Raw genomic sequence first — 27,015 nt, 5'->3', positions numbered from 1 at the left:
GGCAGCAGTGCCTCAGTAGAGGCTTCTGTCACAGTACGATAGCTTTATAAATGAGGGAAAAGTCTTTTTATCCCATCCAAGAATGTCAGCAAAGTCACTATGAAAAATAAAGCTTTTCCACACACCCAAGGAAGATGATGAATTTTTAAAAAGTTTTTATGAACTTATTTCTTTTAAAGATATACATATTTGTGGGTCAAAATCTAAAACATAGCACACTGAATTTTAATTGTTTTTAAAGTGGTAGTTCCATTTTTTTTTTTCTTTTTAAGTAGCAAAGTGAAGATTCAAAATTAATGTCCCTCAGTCAAGCAAGATGAATGCAGAGGTCACTGGTGAAGAGCTTAACTTATTATTCCTGTCTGCCACTGCCAGTATTTCCTCCAATTAAGTATGAATTTTGAAATGCCCATCACATAAACTTCTGGTCTTCCTCAATCAGACTACACTGTCGGTAAAGCTTCTTTGGCAGTGCATGGGAGAAATAGCATTGGAGCTTGTAGGAATTCCAGTAGTTATCAACTTTTCAAGAAGTTTCAGGATACAGCAGACCTTGTTTTAAGTTAAGAAGGCTCTTTCTCCCAGGTATTAGATATAAAGATAGCAAGCACTTTACTCTTCAGTTTGTTTTCTAGCCACTTCCTTCCTTCCAAATAGACCTTCTGGTACTTCTGTTTTATTTCCATTGCAACTTCTTTCCTAGAAGGTAGCTCAAAACTCTTTTAAGATATGCTTGGAAAAGCATGGTTTGCCGCTGTTATAGTAACTTTGGAGGCCAAAAGTGTTATTATGCAAGCTATTTTCTGTTATAGGCTGTGTAATTGGAAATGTTTTTGCTAAGTACCGTAACAGCACTTTGACCTTTCATAGTGATCCTGCTCAAAGGAAGTTACAATCTTAAAAATGACCCACCCAACTAGGAGGGAAACTGTGTTTAACCCACAAATGGGATTTCTGGTGAAGAATTCTATTAGGGAGGGACAGATAAGTGAGCCTTGGCAGGGAGGTAGAGACCCCATGTCAGATTGCTAGAGAATTAGGAGCAGAGATGGTGTTTTCTGTCTCCCTACCTGAGATGTGATCTGTTTCCAAGGAAAGGCCTCAAGTGGGGAGGACAGAGATCACCTGCCTCTTGGTTTGAGCTGGGTGGAATGTCCTGCCTGCAGGAAGCCATAGAGAAGGAGAAGGCCTGATGTGATATTTGGTAAATATGTGTATCCTGTTCCCCTACCCCGATTATCTTGGCTGCCTCTTGGTATGATTGCATAACTTGCTTGTGCAGGGTAAGGACCTGGGCATGTTGGATCAGTAATTAGTACAAAGAAGAGCTTCACAAAGAGTTTCTAGGGCTTCAACCAAATAAAGTCAGGGAGGTGGGGCAACTGCCCAGGGATATTAAAGAAAATCACTGTCGCCTTTCCTTTAACCAAGTGATGACCTTTCATGAATCACCCACTGTGAGGTTCATTATCTGGTCCACCTTCCAGAAAGACAGAGCCAGCCTATGAGATCAGTAAATTTCAGTGCAGGCTTGAAAGACATGTATGGACAGGAGAACTGGCCAGCTTAAATTGGTTTTGAAATTGAGTTTGGTCCTGAGTATGAAAATAGAAAGGGGGAAAAAAACCTTCTGCATATTATATGCAAGTTAGCTGTGTAGAAGAAAGAGTTATCTTTTAAAGAGCATCATCTTTTTTAGTTTATCCAGAGGCTTGTGTCCACCTTTTGGATCCTTTTTTTCCAGTTATATTGGATGATTGTGCCCTGGAGAGAGATTCGGGTTATCTTAGATAGAAAGTCACTGTAAGCACCTAGTGGAGGGAGGGATGTTCACTCGAATGAAGCCTATGATTTTACATGTTCTATTTGTTCTAGCTCCTGTACTTTTTTTTTTTTTTTGAGCTAAAGTGTTCTGAAAAAGAACCAATTCTTGCCTACCAAGGAAATTCTCAGAACCTGGTTTAGTCTAAGAATTCTCTGCTTCTTGGTGTCCTTGGTTTGTGCAGCAAGACAAGGAATGGGTGTCCCAGCTTCACATTCCCCAGATTATTTCTTTTCTGTGTGTAAGTACAGAGGTATCTGCTCTGTGCCACACTAGGGGCTATAAAAATGCAAAAATCATATATTCCCTTAAGGACTTCACAGAGTAAGAATCAGGATCACTCACTTCTTGTTTAGGCCTTTGCCTGTGTGCTAGTCTATAGACCTCACTCCCCTGTTGTATTTGGTGTGCTTGCAACAGCACCCCACAACCCTTTATAAACCTAAGAAAGTTTAGTTTATAGGTATCCCAGTGAAACGTCCCCTCATTATAAGTCCATAAATGGTTGGCTGATGACCCTTTTTGGAGTGAATTTCCACAAGGAGGGCAGTGATCATCTCATATCTTTTACCCCTGCCTCAGTTTTGTTTTGTTTTGTTTTGTTTATAATTTTATTTTATTTTTAAACTTTACAATATTGTATTGGTTTTGCCAAATATTGAAATGAATCCGCCACAGGTATACATGTGTTCCCCATCCTGAACCCTCGTCCCTCCCCATACCATCCCCCTGGGTCGTCCCAGTGCACCAGCCCCAAGCATCCAGTATCGTGCATCGAACCTGGACTGGCGACTCGTTTCATATATGATATTATACATGTTTCAATGCCATTCTCCAAAATCATCCCACACTCTCCTTCTCCCACAGAGTCCAAAAGACTATTCTATACATCAGTGTCTCTTTTGCTGTCTCGTATACAGGGTTATTGTTACCATCTTTCTAAATTCCATATATATGCGTTAGTATACTGTATAGGTGTTTTTCTTTCTGGCTTACTTCACTCTGTATAATAGGCTTCAGTTTCATCCACTTCATTAGAACTGATTCAAGTGTATTCTTTTTAATGGCTGAGTAATACTCCATTGTGTATATGTACCATAGCTTTCTTATCCATTCATCTGCTGATGGACATCTAGGTTGCTTCCATGTCCTGGCTATTATAAACAGTGCTGCGATGAACATTGGGGTATACGTGTCTCTTTCCCTTCTGGTTTCCTCAGTGTGTATGCCCAGCAGTGGGATTGCTGGATCATAAGGCAGTTCTATTTCCAGTTTTTTAAGGAATCTCCACACTGTTCTCCATAGTGGCTGTACTAGTTTGCATTCCCACCAACAGTGTAAGAGGGTTCCCTTTTCTCCACACCCTCTCCAGCATTTATTGCTTGTAGACTTTTGGATCACAGCCATTCTGACTGGCGTGAAATGGTACCTCATTGTGGTTTTGATTTACATTTCTCTGATAATGAGTGATGTTGAGCATCTTTTCATGTGTTTGTTAGCCATCTGTATGTCTTCTTTGGAGAAATGTCTATTTAGTTCTTTGGCCCATTTTTTGATTGGGTCATTTGTTTTTCTGGAATTGAGCTGTAGGAGTTGCTTGTATATTTTTGAGATTAGTTGTTTGTCAGTTGCTTCATTTGCTATTATTTTCTCCCATTCTGAAGGCTGCCTTTTCACCTTGCTAATAGTTTCCTTTGTTGTGCAGAAGCTTTTAAGGTTAATTAGGTCCCATTTGTTTATTTTTGCTTTTATTTCCAATATTCTGGGAGGTGGGTCATAGAGGATCCTGCTGTGATGTATGTCGGACAGTGTTTTGCCTATGTTCTCCTCTAGGAGTTTTATAGTTTCTGGTTTTACGTTGAGATCTTTAATCCATTTTGAGTTTATTTTTGTGTATGGTGTTAGAAAGTGTTCTAGTTTCATTCTTTTACAAGTGGTTGACCAGTTTTCCCAGCACCACTTGTTAAAGAGATTGTCTTTAATCCATTGTATATTCTTGCCTCCTTTGTCAAAGATAAGGTGTCCATATGTGCGTGGATTTATCTCTGGGCTTTCTATTTTGTTCCATTGATCTATATTTCTGTCTTTGTGCCAGTACCATACTGTCTTGATGACTGTGGCTTTGTAGTAGAGCCTGAAGTCAGGTAGGTTGATTCCTCCAGTTCCATTCTTCTTTCTCAAGATAGCTTTGGCTATTCGAGGTTTTTTGTATTTCCATACAAATTGTGAAATTATTTGTTCTAGCTCTGTGAAGAATACCGTTGGTAGCTTGATAGGGATTGCATTGAATCTATAAATTGCTTTGGGTAGTATACTCATTTTCACTATATTGATTCTTCCAATCCATGAACATGGTATATTTCTCCATCTATTAGTGTCCTCTTTGATTTCTTTCACCAGTGTTTTATGGTTTTCTATATACAGGTCTTTAGTTTCTTTAGGTAGATATATTCCTAAGTATTTTATTCTTTCCGTTGCAGTGGTGAATGGAATTGATTCCTTAATTTCTCTTTCTGTTTTCTCATTATTAGTATATAGGAATGCAAGGGATTTCTGTGTGTTGATTTTATATCCTGCAACTTTACTATAATCATTGATTAGTTCTAGTAATTTTCTGGTCGAGTCTTTAGGGTTTTCTATGTAGAGGATCACGTCATCTGCAAATAGAGTTTTACTTCTTTTCCAATTTGGATTCCTTTTATTTCTTTTTCTGCTCTGATTGCTGTGGCCAAAACTTCCAAAACTATGTTGAATAGTAATGGTGAAAGTGGGCACCCTTGTCTTGTTCCTGACTTTAGAGGAAATGCTTTCAATTTTTCACCATTGAGGATAATGTTCGCTGTGGGTTTGTCATATATAGCTTTTATTATGTTGAGGTATGTTCCTTCTATTCCTGCTTTCTGGAGAGTTTTTATCATAAATGGATGTTGAATTTTGTCAAAGGCTTTCTCTGCATCTATTGAGATAATCATATGGTTTTTATTTTTCAATTTGTTAATGTGGTGTATTACATTGATTAATTTGCAGATATTGAAGAATCCTTGCATCCCTGGGATAAAGCCCACTTGGTCATGGTGTATGATCTTTTTAATGTGTTGTTGGATTCTGATTGCTAAAATTTTGTTAAGGATTTTTGCATCTAGGTTCATCAGTGATATTGGCCTGTAGTTTTCTTTTTTTGTGGGATCTTTGTCAGGTTTTGGTATTAGGGTGATGGTGGCCTCATAGAATGAGTTTGGAAGTTTACCTTCCTCTTCAATTTTCTGGAAGAGTTTGAGTAGGATAGGTGTTTCCTCTTCTCTAAATTTTTGGTAGAATTCAACTGTGAAGCCGTCTGGATCTGGGCTTTTGTTTGCTGGAAGATTTCTGATTACAGTTTCAATTTCCGTGCTTGTGATGGGTCTGTTAAGATTTTCTATTTCTTCCTGGTCCAGTTTTGGAAAGTTGTACTTTTCTAAGAATTTGTCCATTTCTTCCACGTTGTCCATTTTATTGGCATATAATTGTTGATAGTAGTCTCTTATGATCCTTTGTATTTCTGTGTTGTCTGTCAGTTTTATAAAAAAGGCAAAAGTAGAACCTTCATTAAGTATCCTTGGTAAAGGTGGGACTCTAGTCTCTGAGCTTGGCAAATGATTTTTTGTCAAAAAAGTAACAGTGAAAGTCACTCAATCGTGTCCGACTCTTTGTGACACCATGGACTATAGCCTTCCAGGCTTCTCTGTCTGTGGAATTCTCTAGGCCAGAATACTGAAGTGGGTAGCTGTTCCCTTCTCCAGGGAATCTTCCCAACCCAGGGATCGAACCCAGGTCTCCCAGTCCCTCCCAGGCAGATTGTTTATGACTGACTCACCAGGGAAGCCCTGGTACACCCAATTAAAAGTGACAGTACACCCAGTTTAAAAAATTTCATGTGACTACTGCCCAGCTGAAAATGATTGCAAACACTGTTGATTGCTACGCAGAATCCATTTAGTTTGTCAGGGAGGATTGCCGTGGTGGAGAGGTGGCGAGAAGTAGCACAATGAGGGGAATCTTTGGAAAATATTAGGAACTGCTAGCTTATGGATACTGATATATCAGTCTGAATCATGCTTTCCCCAACCAAAAATGGAATGGCAAGACCAAAAAAGACTTAAGTTTACTGCTATAACCATGTTTGTTTGTTTTTTTTGCCTCAACATGAGTTCCTGGACTTTTAATTTAACTTTATTGAGATGTAATTAACATATAAGATACATTTATGTAATCATCACCATCACAAGATACAGAACATTTTATTTCCATAATCCATTAAAATCTTTGCTACAATTAGTCTTATCTGCAAATTTGGGCCCTGATTAGGTAACCACTGATTAGTTATTAGGAGACTCTGATGCTGGGAGGGATTGAGGGCAGGAGGAGAAGGGGATGACAGAGGATGAGATGGCTGGATGGCATCACTGACTCGATGGACTTGAGCCTGAGTGAACTCCGGAAGTTGGTGATGGACAGGGAGGCTTGGCGTGCTGCGATTCGTGGGGTCGCAAAGAGTCGGACACAACTGAGCAACTGAACTGAACTGAACCAAATTAGGTAACCACTGATTTAATTTCTATCACTATAGATTATATTTGTCTTTTATGAATTTCACATAAACTCTCTTGTGTCTAAGATTGATCCATATTGTGACACTTCTAGCTATTTACCCAAGAGAAATGAAAATATATATCCACCCAAAGACTTGTATACAAATATTCATACTGCTATTATTCATGATAACTCAAAACTGGTATCTGTTGTTTAGTTGCTAAGTCGTGTCCAACTCTTTTGTAACCCCATGGACTGTAGCTCGGCAGACTCCTCTGTCTATGGGATTTCCCCGGCAAGAATACTGTCATGGGATTTCCCAGGAAAGAATACTGGAGTGGGTTGCCATGTCTTTCTCCAGAGGGTCTTCCTGACCCAAGGATTGAACCCATGTCTCCTGCCTTGGCAGGCGGATTCTTTACTACTGAGCCACAATTAGTAAAACTAGAAACAACCAAAATGTCCCATCAGCAACTAAATATGTAAACAAAACGTGATGCATCCATACAATGAAATATTATTGTACAGCCATAAAAAGGAATGAAGTACTGATACCTGATACAACATGGGTGATTCCTGAAAACATATGCTAAATGAAGGAAGCCAGTCACAGAGACCATATATTGTGTGATTCCATTTATTTTAATGACCAGAATAAGCAAATCTATAGAGACAGAAAATAGGTTAGTGGTTACCTACAGCTGAGTTGGGAGTAAGTTGGGGAATGACTGTTAATTGTTATAAAGTTTCTTTTGGGGTTGGTGAAAATATTCTAAACTTAGATCATGGTGATAATTGTCAACTATGTGAATATACTAAAAACATTGAATTACACACTTAAAATGATTGAATTTTATGGTATATAAATTATATCTCAATAAAGATGTTTTTCAAAAGAAAGAAACTGTCAAAGTGTTTTCAAAAGTGGTTATACCATTTTTAATTCCAACCATCAATGACTAAGTTGTAGCTACTCCATATCTTTGTCACACTTGGAATTGTCTTTTTAATTTTAGCCATTCTAGTGCATATAAAGTGCTTTAGTAATACAGCATACGTTACAGTTCTAAAAATTACTGTTAATTTATTTTGCATGATGACAAGTGTTGACCAGCTGATCATTTGCCTGTTTTTAAATTTGATTATTCATGAGTTTCTGTATATTCTAGATGCAGGTCCTTTTCATATATATTGTGAATATTTTCTCCTATTTTCAGTGGCTTGTCTTTGCAAGTTATTAATGTGATTTTCAAAGTCCAGACATTTTAATGGAAACCAATTTTAAATTAATACTATGAACATGAAGTTATTAATTTTTAAAACAATTTTTGCCCTTGTGTTTTATTTAGTAAATCTTTGCTTCCTCCTAGTTGTGGAAATTTTCACCTGTATTTTCTTCTGGAAGTTTTATGGTTCTGGCTTTTACATTTAGTTCTATGCTCTGTATCAAGTTAATTTTTTTAATGGAATTATTGTTTCTTTTTTTTAAATTTATTTGTTTACTTTTGGCTGCCCTGGATCTTCATTGGTGTGTACAGACTTTCTCTAGTTGTGGCGAGCAGGGGCTAGTCTCTTAATTGCAGCACGTGGGCTTTTCATCATGCTAGCTTTTCTTGCTGTAGAGTATAGGCTCTGAAATGAGGGTTTAGATGGTTGTGGCGCACAGGCTTGGGCTTAGTTGCCCAGAGGCACGTGGAATGTTTCTACACCAAGGATCGAACCCATGTCCCCTGCACTGGCAGGCAGATTCTCAACCACTTAACCACCAAGGAAGTTCAAGTTAATTTTTTGTAAGGTGTTTGGTAATGGTAAACGTTCGTCCAGTTCCCATCCTGCAGTATCCTGTTGTTCCATTGTCATCTGTTGAAAAGACTATTTCTTTCCTCTATTGAAATCTTTGGCACATTTGTAAAAAATCAATTGACCATATATACGTGGGTCTATTTCTGAAATATTAGTTCTGTTCCATTGGTCTCATATATGTCAAAATTTATGCCCTACACTGTCTTGATTATTATAGGTCTGTCATAAATCATGAAATCAAGTAATGTAAGTCCTCTAATTTTGCTCTTTTTAAAAATTGTTTTGAATATTCTATGTCTTTTGCATTTCTGTTCAAAGTATAAAATCAGCTTGTCTTTTCTACAAATAAAACCTGCTAAGATTTTGATTGGAATTGCATTAACTCTGTAGATCAACTTGGGGGAGAATTGATACTTTAATAATATTGTTTTCAAATCCACGACCATGGTATACCTCTCCATTTATTTAGATCTTTAAAATTTTCTCATCAATATTTTGTAGTTTTTAGCATACTGTTTGGAGAAGGCAATGGCAGCCCACTCCAGTACTCTTGCCTGGAAAATCCCATGGACAGAGGAGCCTGGTGGGCTGCAGTCCATGGGGTTGCTAGAGTCGGACGCGACTGAGTGACTTCATTTTCACTTTTCACTTTCATGCATTGGAGAAGGAAATGGCAACCCACTCCAGTGTTCTTGCCTGGAGAATCCCAAGGACAGTGGAGCCTGGTGGGCTGCCGTCTATGGGGTCGCACAGAGTCGGACACGACTGAAGCGACTTAGCAGCAGCAGCATACTGTTTTGTACGTATTTTTTTCAATAATTTTTTATGTTATCTAAATGGTATTTGTATTCCTTTCCATTACAGTTTATTATAGGATATTGAATATAATTCCCTGTTGTATACAACAGGATCTTGTTGTTTATCCATTCTGTATATAGTATCAATAGTCTGCATCTGCTAATCTCAAACTCCCAATCCAACCTGTCCCCCACACACAGAATCACAAGTCTGTTCTCTATGTTTTTTATTCTGTTTCTGTCATACATAAGGTCATTTGTGTCATATTTTAGATTCCATAGATAAGTGTATCATGTGGTATTTGTCTTTTTTTTCCTAAGTTGTTTCAAACTAGTTTATTTAGGGGTTCCATTTTCGCACCTCACGAGATTTTATGGATTTCTCATGCTGCTTCACTCGTTAGTTCATCTAGTTCTGAAGGGTTACTCAGTGTCATCTTGACGAGTCAACCATCTTCGTAACAAGATTTGTTGACAAATCCTGGATTTTCTGCTAGAGTTTCATTAATTTCAGTTACTTCTGATAAACACAGTAGAGTTCACTAGCAGCTATACTTTACAGTGCACCAAACATAATTTAGGGCTTCCCTGATAGTTCAGTTGGTAAAGAATCTGCCTGCAATGCAGGAGACCCCGTTTCGATTTCTGTGTTGGGAAGATCAGCTGAAGAAAGGATAGGCTACCCACTCCAGTATTCTTCAGCTTCCCTTGTGGCTCAGCTGGTAAAGAATTCTCCTGCAAAAAAAAAATAAAAAAATTAAAATTAAAAATTAAAAAAAAAAAAAAAAGAATTCTCCTGCAATGCGGGAGACCTGGGTTCAGTCTCTGGGTTGGAGAAGGGAAAGGCTACGCACTCTGGTATTCTGGCCTCGAGAATTCATGGACCGTATAGGCCATGGGGTCGCAAAGAGTCGGACACGACTGAGTGAGTTTCACTTTCAAACATAATTTACAGTGCACCAAATTCCTTGTTTGTTCAATTTTGTCCCAACTTCTGACAGACTACAGCAAACAACATCTCCCAAATCTTCCTGTGCAAAATTGCTGATTGCCACTGTTCTAACACCATTTTCTGTTGTTACCCATTCATGTTTGTCTGTGAATTTGTGCACGGACAGCAGAGTGGGGCAAGTGTTCAGTGCCCGGTAGGTGCCCGCCTACAGCCCCCAGAGCCCCGGTAGGCAGGGCTCAGTGGGTGCAGAGGTGGTGCACAGGCTGTAGACCAAAACCTGCATGCTCCACACCACTCTCCTCTCTTTGTCTTTCTCATTTATTTTGCTTGGTATGATAATCTCTGGGTTCACCCATGTCGCTGCAAATGGCATTGTTTCATTCTTTTTAATAACTGGATAGTATTCCATTATATCTATCTACCATGTCTTCTTTATCCACTTATCTGTCAGTGGACATTTAAGTTGCTTCCATGTCTTGACTATTGTGAATAGTGCTGCTATGAACACAGAGGTGCATGTGCCTTCTCTGATTATAGTTTTGTTCAGATATATGCCCAGGAGTGGGATTGTGGGATTACATGACAATTCTGTTTTCAGTTTTCTGAGGTACCACCATACTGCTTTCCATAATGTCTATACCAGTTTACATCCCCACCAACTGTGTATGAGGGTCCCCTTTTCTCCACACCTTCTCCAGCAGTCATTATTTATAGATGGCCATTCCGACCAGTGTGAGATGATACCTCATTGTACTTTCTTTTGTAGTTTTGATGTTGTTTATTTTTTGGCAGTGCCAGATCTTAGTTGCGCTGCGTGGAATCTTTGATCTTCATTGCTCTATGCAGGATCTTTAGTTATGGTGTACGAGATCTAGTTCCCTGATGGTGATCGAGCCTGGGTTCCCTTCTTTAGAAGCATGGAGTCTTAGCCACTGGATTACCAGGGAAATTCCCTCATTGTAGTTCTGATTTGCGTTTCTCTGATAATTAGCAATGTTGAACATCTTTTCATGTGCCTCCTTTGGCTATCTGTATATCTTCCTTGGAGAAATGTCTGTTTAGGGCTTTTGCCCATATTTTGATTAGGTTGTTTGTTTTTTGATGTTGAGCTGTATGAGCTGTTTGTATATTTTGGAAATTAACCGCTTGATAGCTTCATGGTTTGCAAATATGTTTTCTCTTGTTCCATAGGTTGTCTTTTCATTTTGTTTCTGGTTTCCATTGCTGTGCAAAAGCTTTTAAGTTTAATTAGGTTCTATTTGTTTATTTTTGCTTTTATGAAATTTCACTCTTTGTTCCAGATAATATCCCTTGTTTGAAGTCTCCTTATCAGATTATTAATATAGCAATTCAATTTTGCTTTAATTAGTGTTGATACAACACATTTTTCACATCTTTATAATTTCAGCCTATCTGTGTCTTTATATTTTAGGTGGATTTCTTTTAGACAAAACCTGTAGCTGGACACTGATTTTCTACCCAGTCTGACAACCTCTGTCTTTTAATTGAAATGTTACATTTAATTTATTTATTAATATGGTTGTGTTAATATTTGCCATCTTGCCTTTTTTTCCCTTCTTTTTCTTCTGTTTGTTTTTTCCTTTTTCTGCTTTTGTTTGGATTAACTGAGTATTTTTATGATTCCATTTTATGTCCAATATTGACTTCTTATCTCTACCCCTTAGTTTTATTATTTTAGTCATTGCTCTAGGTTTTCAAACATGCATTTTTAACTTACTACAGTATACCTTCAAAATTTGTTATATGACTTCATGTAATGTGTAATACCCTTACAATAGTGTGTTTCCATTTGCCCCACTCCTGGTCTTTGTACTACTATTGTCAAACATTTTTCTTCTAGGTTTCTTTTAAATTTCACATTCCATTGTTATCATTTTTTGATTTGATGAGTCAATTATCTTTTTTCCTAGTTTTCAAATTTATGTGAAAATATTTTACACTTTATCCATGTATTTACCATTTCCAGCGTGTTTTATTCCTGTTGAAAGATCCAGATAATGTAACTTTCCATCTACCAGAGAGCTTTTGTTAACATCTCTTCTAATTGTAGGACTGTTAACAACACATTCTCTCAGATTGTTTGAAAAGGTCTTTATTTCACTCATTTCAGAAAGATGTTTTTCCTGGATATAGAATTCTAGGCTAACTTTTTTGTTTCTTCTGGCACAGATATCATTCCATTGTTTTCTGGCTTGTATAGTTTCTGACAAGTGTGAATTTTTATCTTTGCTCCTTTGTACATGTTTTTCCCCTGTCGAGCTGCGTTTAATATTCTTTCTTTAACATTGGTTTCAGCAATTTTATTGTGATGTGCTTATACCTTCCATTTTGTTCCTTATAATGTTCATGGTTGTCTTTAAGCACTTGAATATATTTATAATAGCTCTTTAAATGTCCTTGCTAATTTCATCATCTCTTTCATTTCTGGGTCTGTTTCTGTTCACTGATGTTTCTCTGGGTTATGAGCTACATTTTCTTGCTTCTTGACATGTCTGATAATTTTTTACTGGATATTGGGTATTGTGAATGTTATATAGTTGAATGCTGGATTTTGTTGTCTTTCTTTATTAAATAGTGTCAGACTTCATTGAGGAAGGTAAGGAAATTATTTGTGGAGCAGCAGTTTCCTTTCTGTAACGTTGTACAGGGAGGCAGTGACCATAACCATCCCAAAGAAAAGGAAATGCAGGAAGGCAAAGTGGTTATTTGAGGAGGCTTTACAAATAGCTGAGGAAAGAAGAGAAGCAAAAGGCAGGGGAGAATGGGAAAGATATACCCAACTGAATCCAGAGTTCCAAGAATAGCAAGGAGAGATAAGAAGGCCTTATTAAATGAACAGTGCAAAGAAATAGAGGAAAACAATAGAATGGGTAAGACTAGAGATCTCTTCAAGAAAATTGGAGAGGGACGTCCCTGGTGGTCCAGGGCTAGGATTCCGAGCTCCCAATGCAGGGGACCCTGGTATGATCCCTGGTCAGGGAATTAGATCCCACATGTACAGCCAAATAAATATTTTTTTTTTAAAGATGAAAATTGGAGATATCGAGGGAACATTTCATGCAAGGATGGGCATGATAAAGGAAATGGTAAGGACCTAACAGAAGCAGAAGAGATTAAGAACTTCTTTGTATAAGAATTATACAAAAAGGTTTTAATGACCCAGATAATCACTCACCAAGAACCAGAGAAATCAAGTGGGCCTTAGGAAGCATTACTACAAACAAAGCCAGCAGAGATGACAGAATTCCAGCTGAACTATTTAAAATTCTAAAAGATGGTGCTGTTAAAGTGTTGCACTCAGTATGTCAGCAAATTTGGAAAACTCAGCCATGGCCATAGAACTGGAAAAGGTCAGTTTTCATTCCGGTCCCAAAGAAAGGCAATGCCAAAGGATGTGTACACTACCATACAGTTGTGCTCATTTCACATGCTAGCAAGGTTATGCTCAAAATCCTTCAAGATAGACTTCAACAGTGTGTGAACTGAGAACTTCCAGATGTTACAAGCTGGGTTTTGAAGCAGCAGAGGAACCAGCATCAAATTGCCAACATTTGTTGAATCGTGGAGAACACAATGGAGTTCCAGAAAAACATCTATTTCTGCTTCACTGACTATACTTTGTGTGGATTACAACAAACTGTGAAAAATTCATAAAGAGATGGGAATACCAGACCACCTTACCTGCCTCCTGAGAAATCTGTTCACAGGTCAAGAAGCAACAGTTAGAACCTCACATGGAACAACTGACTGGTTCAAAATTGAGAAAGGAGTCCTACAAGGCTATATATTGTCACCCTGTTTATTTAACATCTGTGCAGAGTACATCATGCAAAATGCTGGTCTGGATGAATCACAAGCTGGAAGTAAGATTGCTGGGAGAAATATCAACAACCTCAGATATGCAGATGACACCACTCTAATGGCAGAAAGTGAAGAGGAACTAAAGAACCTCTTGATGAGGAAAGAGGAGAGTGAAAAAGCTGGCTTAAAATTCAACATTAAACAACCGAAGATTATCTGATCCCATCACTTCATGGAAAATAAAAGGGGAAAAAGTGGAAGCAGTGACAGACTTTATTTTCTTGATGGTGACTGCAGCCATGAAATTAGAAGACTTGCTCCTTGGAAGGAAAGCTCTGACATACCTTGGACAGCATATTAAAAAGCGGAGGTATCACTTTGCTAACAAAGGTTCATATAGTCAAAACTATGGTTTTTCCAGGAGTCATGTACAGATGTGAGAGTTGGACCATAAACCATAAAGAAGGCTGAACGCCAAAGAATTTATGCTTTTGAATTTTGGTCCTGGAGAAGACTCTTGAGGGTCTCTTGAACTGCAAGGAGATCAAACCAGTCAGTCCTAAAGGAAATCAACCCTGAATATTCGTGGGAAGAACTGTTGCTGAAGCTGAAGCTCAGTACTTTGGCCACCTGATGCGAAGAGCCAGCTCATTGGAAAAGACCCTGATGCTGGGAAAGATTGAAGGCAAAAGGAGAAGGGGGTGACAGAGGATGAGATGGTTAGATAGCATCACCATCTCAATGGACATGAATTAGAGCAAGCTCTGGGAGATAGTGGAGGACAGGAGGAGCCTGGTGTGCTGCAGTCCGTGAAGTCACAGCATTGAATACAACTTAGCAACAGAACAACAATATCCTTTTGAAACTTCTTTTTTTTCATGTAGTGATCTTTCTTTTCCAGTGTTATTGAGCTATAACTGACATATACCACTATTTAAGTTTACCACAGTAGGTCTAGTTAACATCAGTCATCTCCTGTAGATGAAAAGGCAGCAGGAGGCTGGGGTGGTCCTTGTGATGAGAACTCAGGATTTACTGTCTCAGTAACTTCTAAATATACCATATGTGCTGTACGAAGTCATTTCAGTTGTGTCTGACTCTTTGTGACCCTATGGATGGTAGCCCACCAGGCTCCCCTGTTGATGGGATTCTCCTGGCAAGAATACTGGAGTAGGTTGCCGTGCCCTCCTCCAGGGGATCTTCCTGACCCAGGATCAAACCTGCATCTCTAGAGTCTCCTTCATTGGCAGGCAGGCTCTTTACCACTAGTGCCACCTGGGAAGCCCAAATATAGTAAGGAGCAGTGTTAACTGTGGTCATCATATAGTATGTTACACCCCCAGTACTTATTTATCTTATAATTGGAAATTTGTACCTTTTGACCACCATGTATGAAACTCCTTATCTTTATTAAGATAGGTTTAGAGTGACTTTTAATTCTGTGTGTGTATCTGTGTGTGTGCGTGTTGATCGCTCAGTCGTGTCTGACTCTATGCAACCCCATGGACTCCTCTGTCCATGGGATTTCCCAGGCAAGAGTACTGGAGTGTGTTGCCATTCTCTTCTCCAGGGGATCTTCCAGGGATCGAACCCTGAGTGTCCTACATTGCAGGCAGACTCTTTATCATCTGAGCCACCAGGGAAGCCCCCAAGTTTAGTTCTGCTGTTAAGGTGTTAGTGTTCTGGTGCCTCCTTTGAATGCCCTACACATTCAACAGGTACTTTTCATTCTGGTTGGTCAAAATTCATACACCTCCCAATCCTGTGTGAGCTCTGGGAATTGTTCATCTTACAGATCCTCAGTCATTTTTCTGTGGAAACTGGTTGAATTTTCCGCTAAAAGTGTGATTCTTAGTGTTCAGCAACAGATTCAGTGGGAACCGTACATAAATTTCTAAAACCTTTTTCTTTGCTGAACTCCTTCCTTTCCAGTAACCTGCCTCACAAATGCCAGCCCACTTTGCCTTTCCAAACTTTAGTGTATCTCCTTAGCCCAGCAAGATTTTCATGCTCACCTTATATTTTCTTTCTCTCAGGATTCCTGTCCTGCACTGCATTTTATACAATGTATAAAAAGAATTATTTCTTCTGTAGCTTTCAGTTATTCCATTATAAATCAAAGTGGAAGTCCTCAGCTACTTCAAAATATTAGAGTATACCCTGAGTTAACCTACCCAGCTAAATTTTTAAAATTTCATTTACTTTTCAGAGAACTGCCACTTGAATTAACTATTCATATGCATTGTCCATTTTACTTCATTTTCTTTCTTCCTTCCTTCCTCTTTTTTTTCCATTACGAGAGAAGAGTCTTGAATGGATTTTGGAAATAGGATGTTATAGTGCGCATTTTCATATATTTTTAAAGATAATACACTAAAAGATCTCTCTTCCCTTTCCCCATATTTTCCTTCTATTCTTGGGCCCAGGTCCAGCCTTTATATTGATCATTTACAAAGGTTCTATCCTCAAATCTCTCAGAACAGCAAGAATTGAAACATGAGAGCTCTTGGATGGCTGATATTTTGTCTGATAGTTAACTATCTGCTTGGAGACCATGAATCTTTTAGGCTATGTCCATCTCAACATGAATCAAACATTGTCCTGAATAAGAGGTTAAGTAGATGACATCTGAAGGAAGCTAACAGTTTTCTCTGGGTACTTGTTAGCCTTGGAGTTCATGGATCTAATTGTTTCTTCTCCTTGTCTTCTGAGATGCAAACCTGTTACTTATGCAAATAAGTGCTAAATATAGTTCAGCACGACTTTGAACCTGGCTATTCAAAGATCACTTTGTGTGTCTGCTTAGATTATTTTGGACAGTTATCTAATGAGTACACTGCACAGTTTAGCTGGATTGTGCAGTTGAAATTTGTTGCTAAATTGAACGCACCTCAAAGGGGCATCTCAGAATGGATCAAACCTGATTTCCAAAAAAGTTGAAACTATGGATTATGTGGAGAGTAAAGTGAAATCCTTTCCCACCCTTTCAACCTTTTGCTCATCTTTTGTGCAGGATTTATTTTTTTCAGCATCTGGGCAGAGCCTACCCTTCAAATAATAGACCCTGAAATCCTAAGCTGTCAGGGCCAGAGTCACAGACCTGTCAACTAATGGCCCTCCTGAGCTGCTATCCCAGGGGCCCTGCCACACTGATGAGAATTTTGCAGTCTGAATTAGCTGAGTAGGATTACATGGTAGGCAAAAGAGAAGAGACTTTGGATTTCTTAATTTTCCCTATCTTAAAAGGTATGCTGTTTCAATCAGACTGCCCATTCATTGATCAGTTAGTCAGCTGACTCCAAACCACTTATAGTTCTATTGGCTCAACTGTTTCTGTGCCTGTGTATGTAAGTGTGCCCTTCAGTCGTGGTTTAGCTTGATTCCTTATTGCTTGTTAGCTCCTTAAAGGTAGGACTTGGGCTTTAGAAGCATGTCAGAGCACTGTGAACAGTGCGCTGGCAGGGTGCACTGTCCAATTCTAATCTTATCACATCACTTTCTCTTTTTGCCAGGCTTTATGGCTAATAGGATCTCAGTTCCCTGACCAGGGATTGAATCCAGGCCACGGCAATGAAAGCTGAATCCTAACCACTAGACCTCCAGGGAATTCCCGTATGATGTGACCTTGATGAGAGACCTGAGTGTTACTAAATTAGTCCACAAGCATGTTGAGTGTTTACTGTTCCTCAAGACTATATTAGGGATTGTGGGAAATCTGTAATGTTGCACTGGGTCCCTTCCTTAAGGGTGCTAAGAATCCAGCTATGATGCAGTTTCAGTGAGGAAATCAGTAGTAATAATCCTTTCCTGCTTTACAGAAGAAATGGGACTGAAAAGTCATATTCTCCAACCAGTGAAATTAAACATCTGAAGTAGAGCAAATGGCCAGAGTCCAGTGGAGAGATGGATGGAGATTATTATGAAAATCCTCTAAAAAGCCTTTATTTTCTTTCCTTCTTTTACCTACTTTATCTCTCTCAAACTATCCAGAGATTAATTTTTCAATGATTAGGGGTTCAGCAGAGTTAAAGCAGGACTGCATGAAAATGAAAACAGAGTGGTTACAGTCTTTTTGGAAGAATGGAAAATTGGTCTTAAAGTAGGATCATTCATTGTAGAGGGATTCACTGTATCCTTTTAACACCCCACCCCAAGCCTGGAAACCGTCTGGTGGCTGCAGCCAAAAAAGCCCAATTAAACCCTAAAGATCAGGAATTCCCTGGCAGTCTAGGGGTTAGGAGTTTGTACTCTCACTGCCAAGAGCCTGGGTTCAGTCCCTGGTTGGGGAACTAAGATCCCACAAGCCGTGCAGTGCAGCAAACAATAAATAAAATAATAATAAACATTGAAGACCTTTGAATTTTAAACTTCTAAATGAGCATTGAGTAATTAGAATAGCAACCAAAGCCAGACTTTGCTAATAATGAATTTGGGGTAGTCTGTAAAGTTTTGTTGGTGGTTTACATTATCAATAGGGTCTTCAGCCGCTGAGCAGGGTCTTCAGCTGCTGTGAGTGCAAACTGACAAGATGTGGAGCCCCGAGGACACGGCAGTCATTAAAGCTCAGACATCAAACCAGGCCTTCACCAGGTTACATTCCCAGCTCTGCACGTGTCAGGCTTCCCACTTCTTGGAGTTTGAGATCCTTGAATCTTTATTCTCTGAAAGATCAGTTAGCCTGTAAACTCAACAACGTACCTCAGGCTAGACTAGCTTGCTAGTGCAGGAGGAGCACTGCATAGGGAGTCAGGAAACTTTGCTGTGTAATCCCAGCTTTGTGTCTTGGGGCAGTGTACAGCCTTTCAAGACGTGTCTTTCTTCATCTGTGACATGAGGGCCATGTACTCGGTAGTTGGGTGATTTCAAAGGTTTCTTCCAGAACTATAATTTTTATGATTTTCTCACAATGGTAACAGTTTGGTAGAACGAGTTGTGGTTGCCTTTCATGTCACAATCCTCAGGTATTCATGCTATTTCCAGATGCTCCTGCCCACCATTTAACCACCTGATTTGTCTTAGTTTGAATATATCAGATACTTTCTTTTTCCAGTTTTCTTGTTTCCATCTCAGTAGCCTTCATTCATTTAGCACCCTTGCTAGATACTATCACTTAAATATTTTAATTTATTTATTTATTATTTATTTAGTTTATTTATATATTATATATTTATTATTTAGTTTGTTTATTTATTATATATAATTAATTATATATTATTGTTTATTTATATATTATCACTTATCTTCATAGTATTGTAAGAAAATATTATAATGGTAACTATTTTACAGACAAAGAAACTAAAGCTCAGACAGGTCAAGGTTATATAACTAGTAAATTAAGGTGTCAAGATTTGAACCCAGACTTTCCTGATTCCGTAGCCTCTTTCTGTTACACCCCACTGCAGTCTTGATAGGTTCCGTGTTTGTTTCCTATTCTATAAGACTTCTCAGTAGGTTTCTCTACTGGTATCTTGTGGTTTCATCCTCATTTGGCAGCCTGGTCTCTAAGGAAGGCCATACATGTTGCCCTGGCTGGAGTGGGCTAGTGTCAGACCTGTATACTTTCCCCAAATGGGTTATATACTTTAAATGTCATTTCAAATTGAGAAGAAGGTAATGAACACAAATTTGCTGTCAGGTCACATCCTATTACTTAGTTGTCCCCTCATTCTCATTCTCCCAGGAATTCAGTCCAGCAGAGATTTGGACTGAATCTCTGGACTGTCTTCAGAGCCCAGGAAGTACCTACTCCTAATTCAAAATGTCCCATCAGAGACCAGGCAGGTTTTCAGGCACAAGGTAAAGCCCTCTAACATCAGGACTAGATAGCCATCGCCAGGAACTTTTCTAGCTTGGCAGTCCTCCTTTGCTGCTATCTTCAGGCAAGACTTATTTCCCATTTCAAAGGTCTTGCTAAAAAATAAAAAGGTGGGGCACAGGGTACTGAATAGTCTTTTGGGAATGCCTATTATGTGTGCTAGAGGAAGAGGGTGTTTGTATGTGTGTGTGTGCCTGAAACCTCATCAACAATTTTGAACTACATTTTTGCTCTGGGATCTTTTTGCTCCCTGATGTGGCGAAGAGCCTCCCAACCTGTATCATGCAAGGCCAGGCCTCTGTTCAACTTGTCTTTAGTATAACCTGTATCTGCCTAAACTACTAAGATTACTAAAGTTGGCGGTGGATACTGGGCATTCTCTGACTTCTGGTTGATGCATTGTCAGTTACACTCAGGACATGGGGTCATGCCTGCTTTTCTATTGTATAGAGAATACTTTTCACCAGTATGTCCCATAAGCTAATGGAGATGTGTAAGGTTCCAGCTCCTTATTTATGGTTAGAACTACCTGGGGATAAGCAGAACTACTCAATGGCCTGTTGTCACCAGAGGAGGCTTTCATCATAAAATTAGTAACCTTTTATTGTTGTTATTAATGTGCCAGGCATTGGACAATCTTATCTCATTTCATCCTCACATCAGCTCTATGAGGAAGATAGTGTTATCCTTTTACAAATAAGAAAAAGAGATTCAGAGATTAAGTAGTATGTAAAGTTTACAGAGCTACCTGTGGTTGATCTGCGAGTAAAATTCAGGTCTTCCTAACCTCAAAGCCTATGTCTCCTCTGGAGACCTCAAGGAAGGAGTTTAGGTCCTCTCCCTCACTAATTTATTCTTCCCTCACCTGAGGCAGAGTGTTTCAAGATATCTAATGAGATCTTTGAAACTGAGGTCATTTGTGCCTTCCACTTAAATCCAGAAGATGTTCCTTCATGGTGAAGAGTCATTTATGCACGTAAGATCTTTGGGACAGTTTGAAATAGAAGTAGGTACTTCCGGGGCTCTGCAGCAAGTCCAGGAACTATCCAGGTTGCTGTATAGCCATTGGGATGATAATGTTTCCATCAGTTGTATGTTACTTTCAGGAAGTCAGAACTTTTATTCCCATGTCGTGTTTGGAAGGTGAGTTCAACTTTCACCTTTCAGAGAGAACCCCTCTTGAAGTTCCACCTCAGAGAGGTTAGGTGATTGTCTGAGTTTCCACAGTAAGAGTGAAACTCCCCAATTCAGTTTTCTATCAGACCTTTTTGCCAGGACCCAGGTTCCCATGGACTAAGCGTCACAGGTCGGGGAATAAGGACTCCTTAGAGAGCATGTGGCTCATAGGTGATTTACTGCCTTTAGAGCTACGTTGAACTAAGGTGGTGGTCAAGGTTCTAGGAAGCCCACAAGCCCAACAACTGGTGAACAAAGGTGGCTCTGTTAGGGTATAGACTGTACCTGATGGATTAGGGAGAAATGTCCATCTAGGAAGGGCCTTTGAAGTTGCCAGGAAGCCAGAAATTGATGTTGAGACAGCAAATTATGAGAAAGCCTAAGGCCTTTAGGCACAAGGGCTCTGGGAAATTGTCCTCTGTGTAACTACCACCTTCACCACATCTCAGGCCAGTGTTGAGGGTGAGGCCCAAATGGGACATGTTCCTAAAGTCTTGCCAAGGGAACCGACAAACAAAAGCGAAGAAACCAGGGTCTGTGGGACATAGTTTGGCGAAGTGACCTTGAAGACTGTGATGTCTGGAGGAAAAGAGCCTGAATCTGGACCAGAACTTTGACCTGATTGTCCTTCCCAAACTCAGGAACACAAGCCTGTGTTCTCCATCCCTACCCTCTCCTCAGGAATTCTTGGCAGGCAGATATATTTGCCACCAGGTGCACTCTGCCCTGAAATAAGACTGAATTGGTGGAGGGAACAGCCCAGAGGCACCTTTGTACCCCTCAGGAATGCATTCTCAACCCCTCTGATCAGTCCTGACTCTAGCTTACTCCCTTCAGCCCTGCCTTCTGTTAAAGCTCAGCCTCCCTTATCATACTCATTCCTTGCAAGACTCCCGGCTGAGCTGGGAGCTCTCCATGACATCACTACACTTCCCTCTCAGGTCAGACCGAATTGCAGAATAGCTATTGGCCAGATTGTCAGAGTGAAAATTTAGTCACTCTCCTGGTCTCTCCTTTCTACCCAGCTCACTTCTTTTAAGTTAATGGAGAAGATCTACATCTTCTGATGTAACTAATCATTGTATAACCCAAATATGATTATCTTCAAGCTGGCAAGGTAGTATTACACTCTCTAAATACTAGTCTGATCTTGCTAATAATGGGCATGATATATCCAAAATAGTTTTTGTTACAGGGAGTAGCAGGAGCCTGGGCTCGGTCACGATGTAACTAACTGTCCTTGCCTTTGATTCGTGGTCTAATAAGCCAGACTCACATCAGAACTGGCTTTGGTAATCCTTTCCTTCTGGAACCACAGAGATCCAAGGTTCCTGGAGTTAGCGGAAGTCTGAGTCCACCACAGAGACATAGTAGGGGGGGACCCCTCCTCAGAACAGAAGAGGATGAGATAAACTGTAGCTTAGCCTAGAAATGTCTCCTACACTCCAAGGCTTGGATGCTCAAAAGTTCCATCCAGGCAATGGATAAGAAGACTGAGTTGGCATTGAGAGATGAAAACAAGTGGCAGATGGTGCTGAGGAACATCCCAGGACTAAAGAAATGTGGTTCCCAGAAAGGGAAGAGGAGAGATATTGGCAAAGTCTTACTCAGCAACTGTGACAGCCTGGCCAGAGAAAGCTGCACGATACAGCTGAGAATGCATCTGTGGTATCAGGGATACTGAGGGGCTCAGACACTCACTGTTCTGTCACCTCTTCTCATCTCCTTTACCATACCCACAGTAAATAGCCCTGAAAACCAGGCTGCACCGGTCAGGAAAGGCAGGGGATGGAAGAAATTAGAAAGTGGTCCCAGCTACTGTATAGCATAGGGAACTCTACTTAGTATCTTATAATATCCTATAATGCAAGAGAATGTAAAAAATAAAATACACACACACACACACACACACATATATATATATATATATGTATGTATGTATTTTGGCCATGCCACATGGCTTTTAGGATCTTAATTCCTCACCAGGGATTGAACCCATGCCCTCAACAGTGAAAGCGTAGAGTTCTAAACACTGGACCACTGGGAAATTCCCTATATATTTTATGTATATGTATAACTGATTCACTGTGCTGTATACCTGAAAGTAACACACCACTGTAAATCAGCTATATTTCAATACAAAATTTTTTTTAAAGTCTCAGAAACCTGAGGAATTGCCATGGCCAGGCTTTTTTCAGTAACAAGTAGTGACAGAGTCTCTTGGGTGTATTGTCCCAGACTGAATCCAGCCCAGTAGAGCAGCAGGAAAGGTGTGGGGGCCAAGTGACCTAGGGTTTGTGTGGCCTAAGCCCTGCTGGTTCTTGACTTCCCCAGGTGCTAGAGGTAGTGCGAGCCAACTATGACACACTCACACTGAAGCTGCAGGATGGCCTGGACCAGTACGAGCGCTACTCGGAGCAGCACAAGGAAGCCGCCTTCTTCAAAGAGCTGGTGAGTGAGCCTTGCCTCTGTCTCTGCCTATGTCTGTGGAGGGCCCTTCCCCGCCCCTGGGTTCTACTGTGCAGGTGGGTACAGGCTGATGAAATAAGATTGGAGGGGCCTAATTGGATTGGGTTTGCCACTTCTGTTCCACAACAGTCCAGGAAGGACCAGGTGGTGAGAGATGAAGATAATCACTGGGGTACTGGTGCCAGGCTGGGAAGGGTGAAAAGCCTGAGGCAGCAGTGCCCACCCCTCCTCTGCAGCCATGGAGATAGCCCTGTGCAGCTTAAGCTAGGCCTGAAGTTTGATGTGCATTCCCAGTGGCAGCTCTGGCTCATTGCCCCCCTTATCCTGCCTGTCCTCAGAGCAACTAATGAGAGTAATTGATTCTTCTCCTCCTTATGTAACCACTTTCCTAAATACCTAACTGGGTCCTGGTCTGAGTGCCCTTCCAATCTAGTTCTCCAGTCTTCACTCCCTACCTGCATTCCCACTCTCTAGTCACTCAGCTTCCTGCAGCTCCTCCCTTGGCCATCTGAAGCCAGTGAACACTTGTTCCGTCTCCTCCACCTCCTGGTTGACATCTCCACAGAACTGGACTACCCTGTTAGTGGTCCCTTTCCTGCCCTGCACTTAGAAGTTGCCCTCAGGAAAAGCCCAGTCACTCTGTATACTCTGGTCTGGGGCCTGAGACCTGGACACACAGGCCTCTGTACCCACTTCCCATGTCCTCAGACCTCCCACTGCCAGGGCAGAATTTGCATCAGCCCAGCTTTTTACTTAACCTATGCCTAGTCTGTAAGGAAGGTGCTAGACTTTAGGTCATATGTCTTGTGCTAAACCCAGCCCAACTCTGACCCCAACATGCCATTCCTGGGATTTTGGCCTTCCCCAGGGTGAGGCATATATACTCTGAGCTGAGATAGTGGGGAGCAGGTAAGCCACTAATGTAAGGAGATAGCAGAATACAGTACTTTTATGGAGTGGTCGGCAAGTCTTCAAGTTGATCTAGGGGTCAGGTCTTAAGAGATTAAGTTACTGGGAGAGGAAGAGGACTGAGGAGGAGAAACATCAAAAGCTGTCTTGAGGCTTTGGGGCACTAGTCTGTGCCTTACTTATGTCTCCACATAGCTGTACCACTGGCATAGGGGAGCTCAGAGAGTCTGGTTAGGTTTGGAGCTAATGAACTTGGGCTGCCTGCTGTTTGCCATACTGGCCTTTCCTCTGCTTCCTGCCTGATGACTTCATTATGTTTCCCATAGCACAGCAGAGATGGAAGAAAAGCTGCCTGGGCTTTGGGGCCTAAGACAGATACATGTTCTTTGTCTCCTTCCACCCCTGCTTTGTCTCTAGGCCAATGTTCACATCTATTTCCAATGAATGAATCCATCTGCTGATTACTCTTAGAACCCACTCAGATCAGGGAGTTCGGCCTTCCGACTCCTTTCCCCTGCTGACACAGACAGGACTTCCTGAAAGGTTCTCAGTCTCTGGGTAGAAAGCCGTCAGTAGAGAGAACGTGGTGAGAATACAAGCAGACTTTCCTCTAAAGTGGGCAGGCATCTTTGGGGTATGGAGAGTGCTGGCCTAGGAGCTAAGAAACCTAGGTCCTGCTCCCACAGCTGGGACTTGCTGGCTATGTGACCTGTTCCTGGCTGTTGGCCTCTTTGAGTTGTACTCCTGCCATCCGTGCCAGACAAGGGCTGCATCTCCAAAGTCCTTTTCCAACCAGAAAAGTAGATATATACAGAAGGAGGTTGAGGAGATGTGAAAAACGCCCACAGAGAGGGAGCTCCAGAGCAGGAGTTCTCTGGCCTCAGTTTCTCCTCCTCCATTAGACCACTGACTGGACCAGTCCCCCTCAGCCTGGCCAAGGCAAGGCCAGAGGCCTGACCTCGGCACTCCTTCGCTGTCTCTGCTTGTCTCTGCCTCATCAGGTTGTGTTCTTCTCACATCCACTCGAATTCTTTCTCTCAGCCTCTTTTTCCTTCCTGCCATCACAGAACTATTCGCTCATTTACCTGCAGGGATGATAGATGCTAAGAGTTCATTTCCTGAGAGAGAAATTTCTAGCACTGCATCTTGGCCTTGTGCTTCAGGCACTGTCTCTACTGTTTGTAATGGACTTTTTCCTGTTTTTTCTCTGCCTGTGCCCTCCCATCTCCCCTCACCTTTTCCCAGGTTCGATCCATTAGCACCAACGTCCGGAGGAACCTGGCCTTCCACACACTCAGCCAGGAAGTCCTGCTCAAGGAATTCTCTACTATCTCCTGAAGCTGCCACGCATACCTGAGCAGCCACTGACTGCCCTTACCCACGAGGCTTCTGGGCTGGAGGGCGGGCCAGGGGCGAGGTCCTGTTCCCAAGGTTGGAGAAAAACACAGACACAAGTTCTATCAGTGGAGGCCGCGCTTCACTGGAGCTTGGACAGCAGGGGCCAGGATGGGCAAGCTAGGGATAATCTTATTTGGGGAAAGGATGGGTGGGCACAGGGAGACACCTCCAGAAATGTGGGGATTTCTGGGGTGGGCTTTCTGGACAACCCCTCATATTTCCAATTGAGATTACAAGTTATGGCTACTAACTAATTGTCAGGAGCTGTTGGGCAAGCCTCAGGGTGATGCCCACATCCATGGGGTCAGTGGCTCACCTAGGCTTCTGAAAACAGACTAACTCTCAGATGTAGGTGGAGCCAGTTCTGCTTCGTTTGAGCCCAGGGCTGAGCCAGCCCTGAAATCTGTGTCCCATGCCCCACCGGCACTTTGTCCAGTCATTAGGACCCTTAGCTCAGGCCTTGGGTGGGATAGTTATGGGGTACCTTCTTTCTATTTTCTGAATCCAGAGCTGACTCCTCTGCTGTCTGGCCACCACTTTCTGCATTTGATTCTTGGCACCAGGAATACCTGTGAGTGTTCCCCTGCCTTCCAGCCCATTGACTCTTCAGCACTACAGGGTCACAATCTTAGCTTTTCATTTTCAATCTGGTTTAAACTGTCTTTAGGGTATGTGTGTGAAATAAACATTGACAGGTTTTCTGAAGCCCTCAGGTGCCTACTTTGCTGGTTCCCTTTCCAGCAGTTTCCCCACCTCCTTAGCCACCCCCTCCTCTGGGAGCCTCTCTTGCCTCTACTGAGCTCCCCTCCACGTGTTCCACCCCCTCACCCGGCTGTTGTTTACATCCAGCCTGCCTGAGAATTTCCTCTGGGGAGGAATCTGTTCCTGCGGTGGTCTGGTGCCTGCAAGGGAGAGAGCTTGCCAGGGCCAGGCTCTGAAACAAGCCAGGTGAGCATCATGGAGAGGCCGACCTTTGAAAAGTTGGCCTGTGTTTCCTCCTCTGGACAGCCTCCATGGGACTACTGCTGTAGGCTTTCCCTGCCCCACAGCTGCCTTTGAAGTCGCTGCTCCTCTGAGACCCTCCCTTTCTAAAGCACTTTTTAAAGCCTTCAGGATGGTAGGGAGCAAGCAGCATAGGAAGAATCTGGAAGTAAATGCCAGAATCCAGCTGGGAGAGCAGGTCTGGGACCTCCCAGGCTACTCTTCCACTTCAGGTGTCTTTGGGATACTTGCCCTTCCTGGGAACCAGAGTTCCAGCTCCAACACTGAGCAAGTTCCAGAGAATCCACATTGTGCTGCCGTGAATAATTGTAGATTCTTAAGATATCAGGGGCTGGGTCATCTCTGATGACTAGATGGATAGTTCAGCCTGGGGCATTTTAGTGTTTTCCACATTGATGAACCTCAGAGGAGCAGGAGCTGGAAGCTGGTGGCAAATTGAAGTTATTAAAAATTTATTTGTATGGGACAGACTTTCTAGTGT

At 41.3% G+C, this 27,015-nt stretch overlaps 1 protein-coding gene across 12 annotated transcripts in view; it reads left to right on the top strand.

Annotated features, from left to right (window-relative positions):
• The window catches only part of ARMH3 (armadillo like helical domain containing 3), a 181,340-nt gene extending 154,340 nt beyond the window's left edge, over window positions 1-27,000 (top strand). For all 12 annotated transcript variants that reach the window (XR_015155241.1, XR_015155240.1, XR_015155238.1 and 9 more), the window contains 2 exons: window positions 23,091-23,207; window positions 25,380-27,000. Coding sequence is in view for 8 of the 12 variants with exons in the window: in XM_086377368.1 (XP_086233494.1) it covers window positions 23,091-23,207; window positions 25,380-25,472 (210 nt within the window). In the remaining 4 variants the exon portion in view is untranslated. The remainder of the gene's footprint in view (window positions 1-23,090; window positions 23,208-25,379) is intronic.
• Window positions 27,001-27,015: the final 15 nt, after the last annotated feature.

The sequence above is a fragment of the Bos grunniens genome, chromosome 26 (assembly GCF_055505025.1).
Source record: "Bos grunniens cultivar Pamir isolate PY7600 chromosome 26, Bosgru_T2T1.0, whole genome shotgun sequence".
In the NCBI taxonomy this organism is placed as follows: domain Eukaryota; kingdom Metazoa; phylum Chordata; class Mammalia; order Artiodactyla; family Bovidae; genus Bos; species Bos grunniens.
The sequence above is the reverse complement of the archived record's forward strand: the minus strand, read 5'-3'. Positions and strand labels throughout refer to the sequence as shown.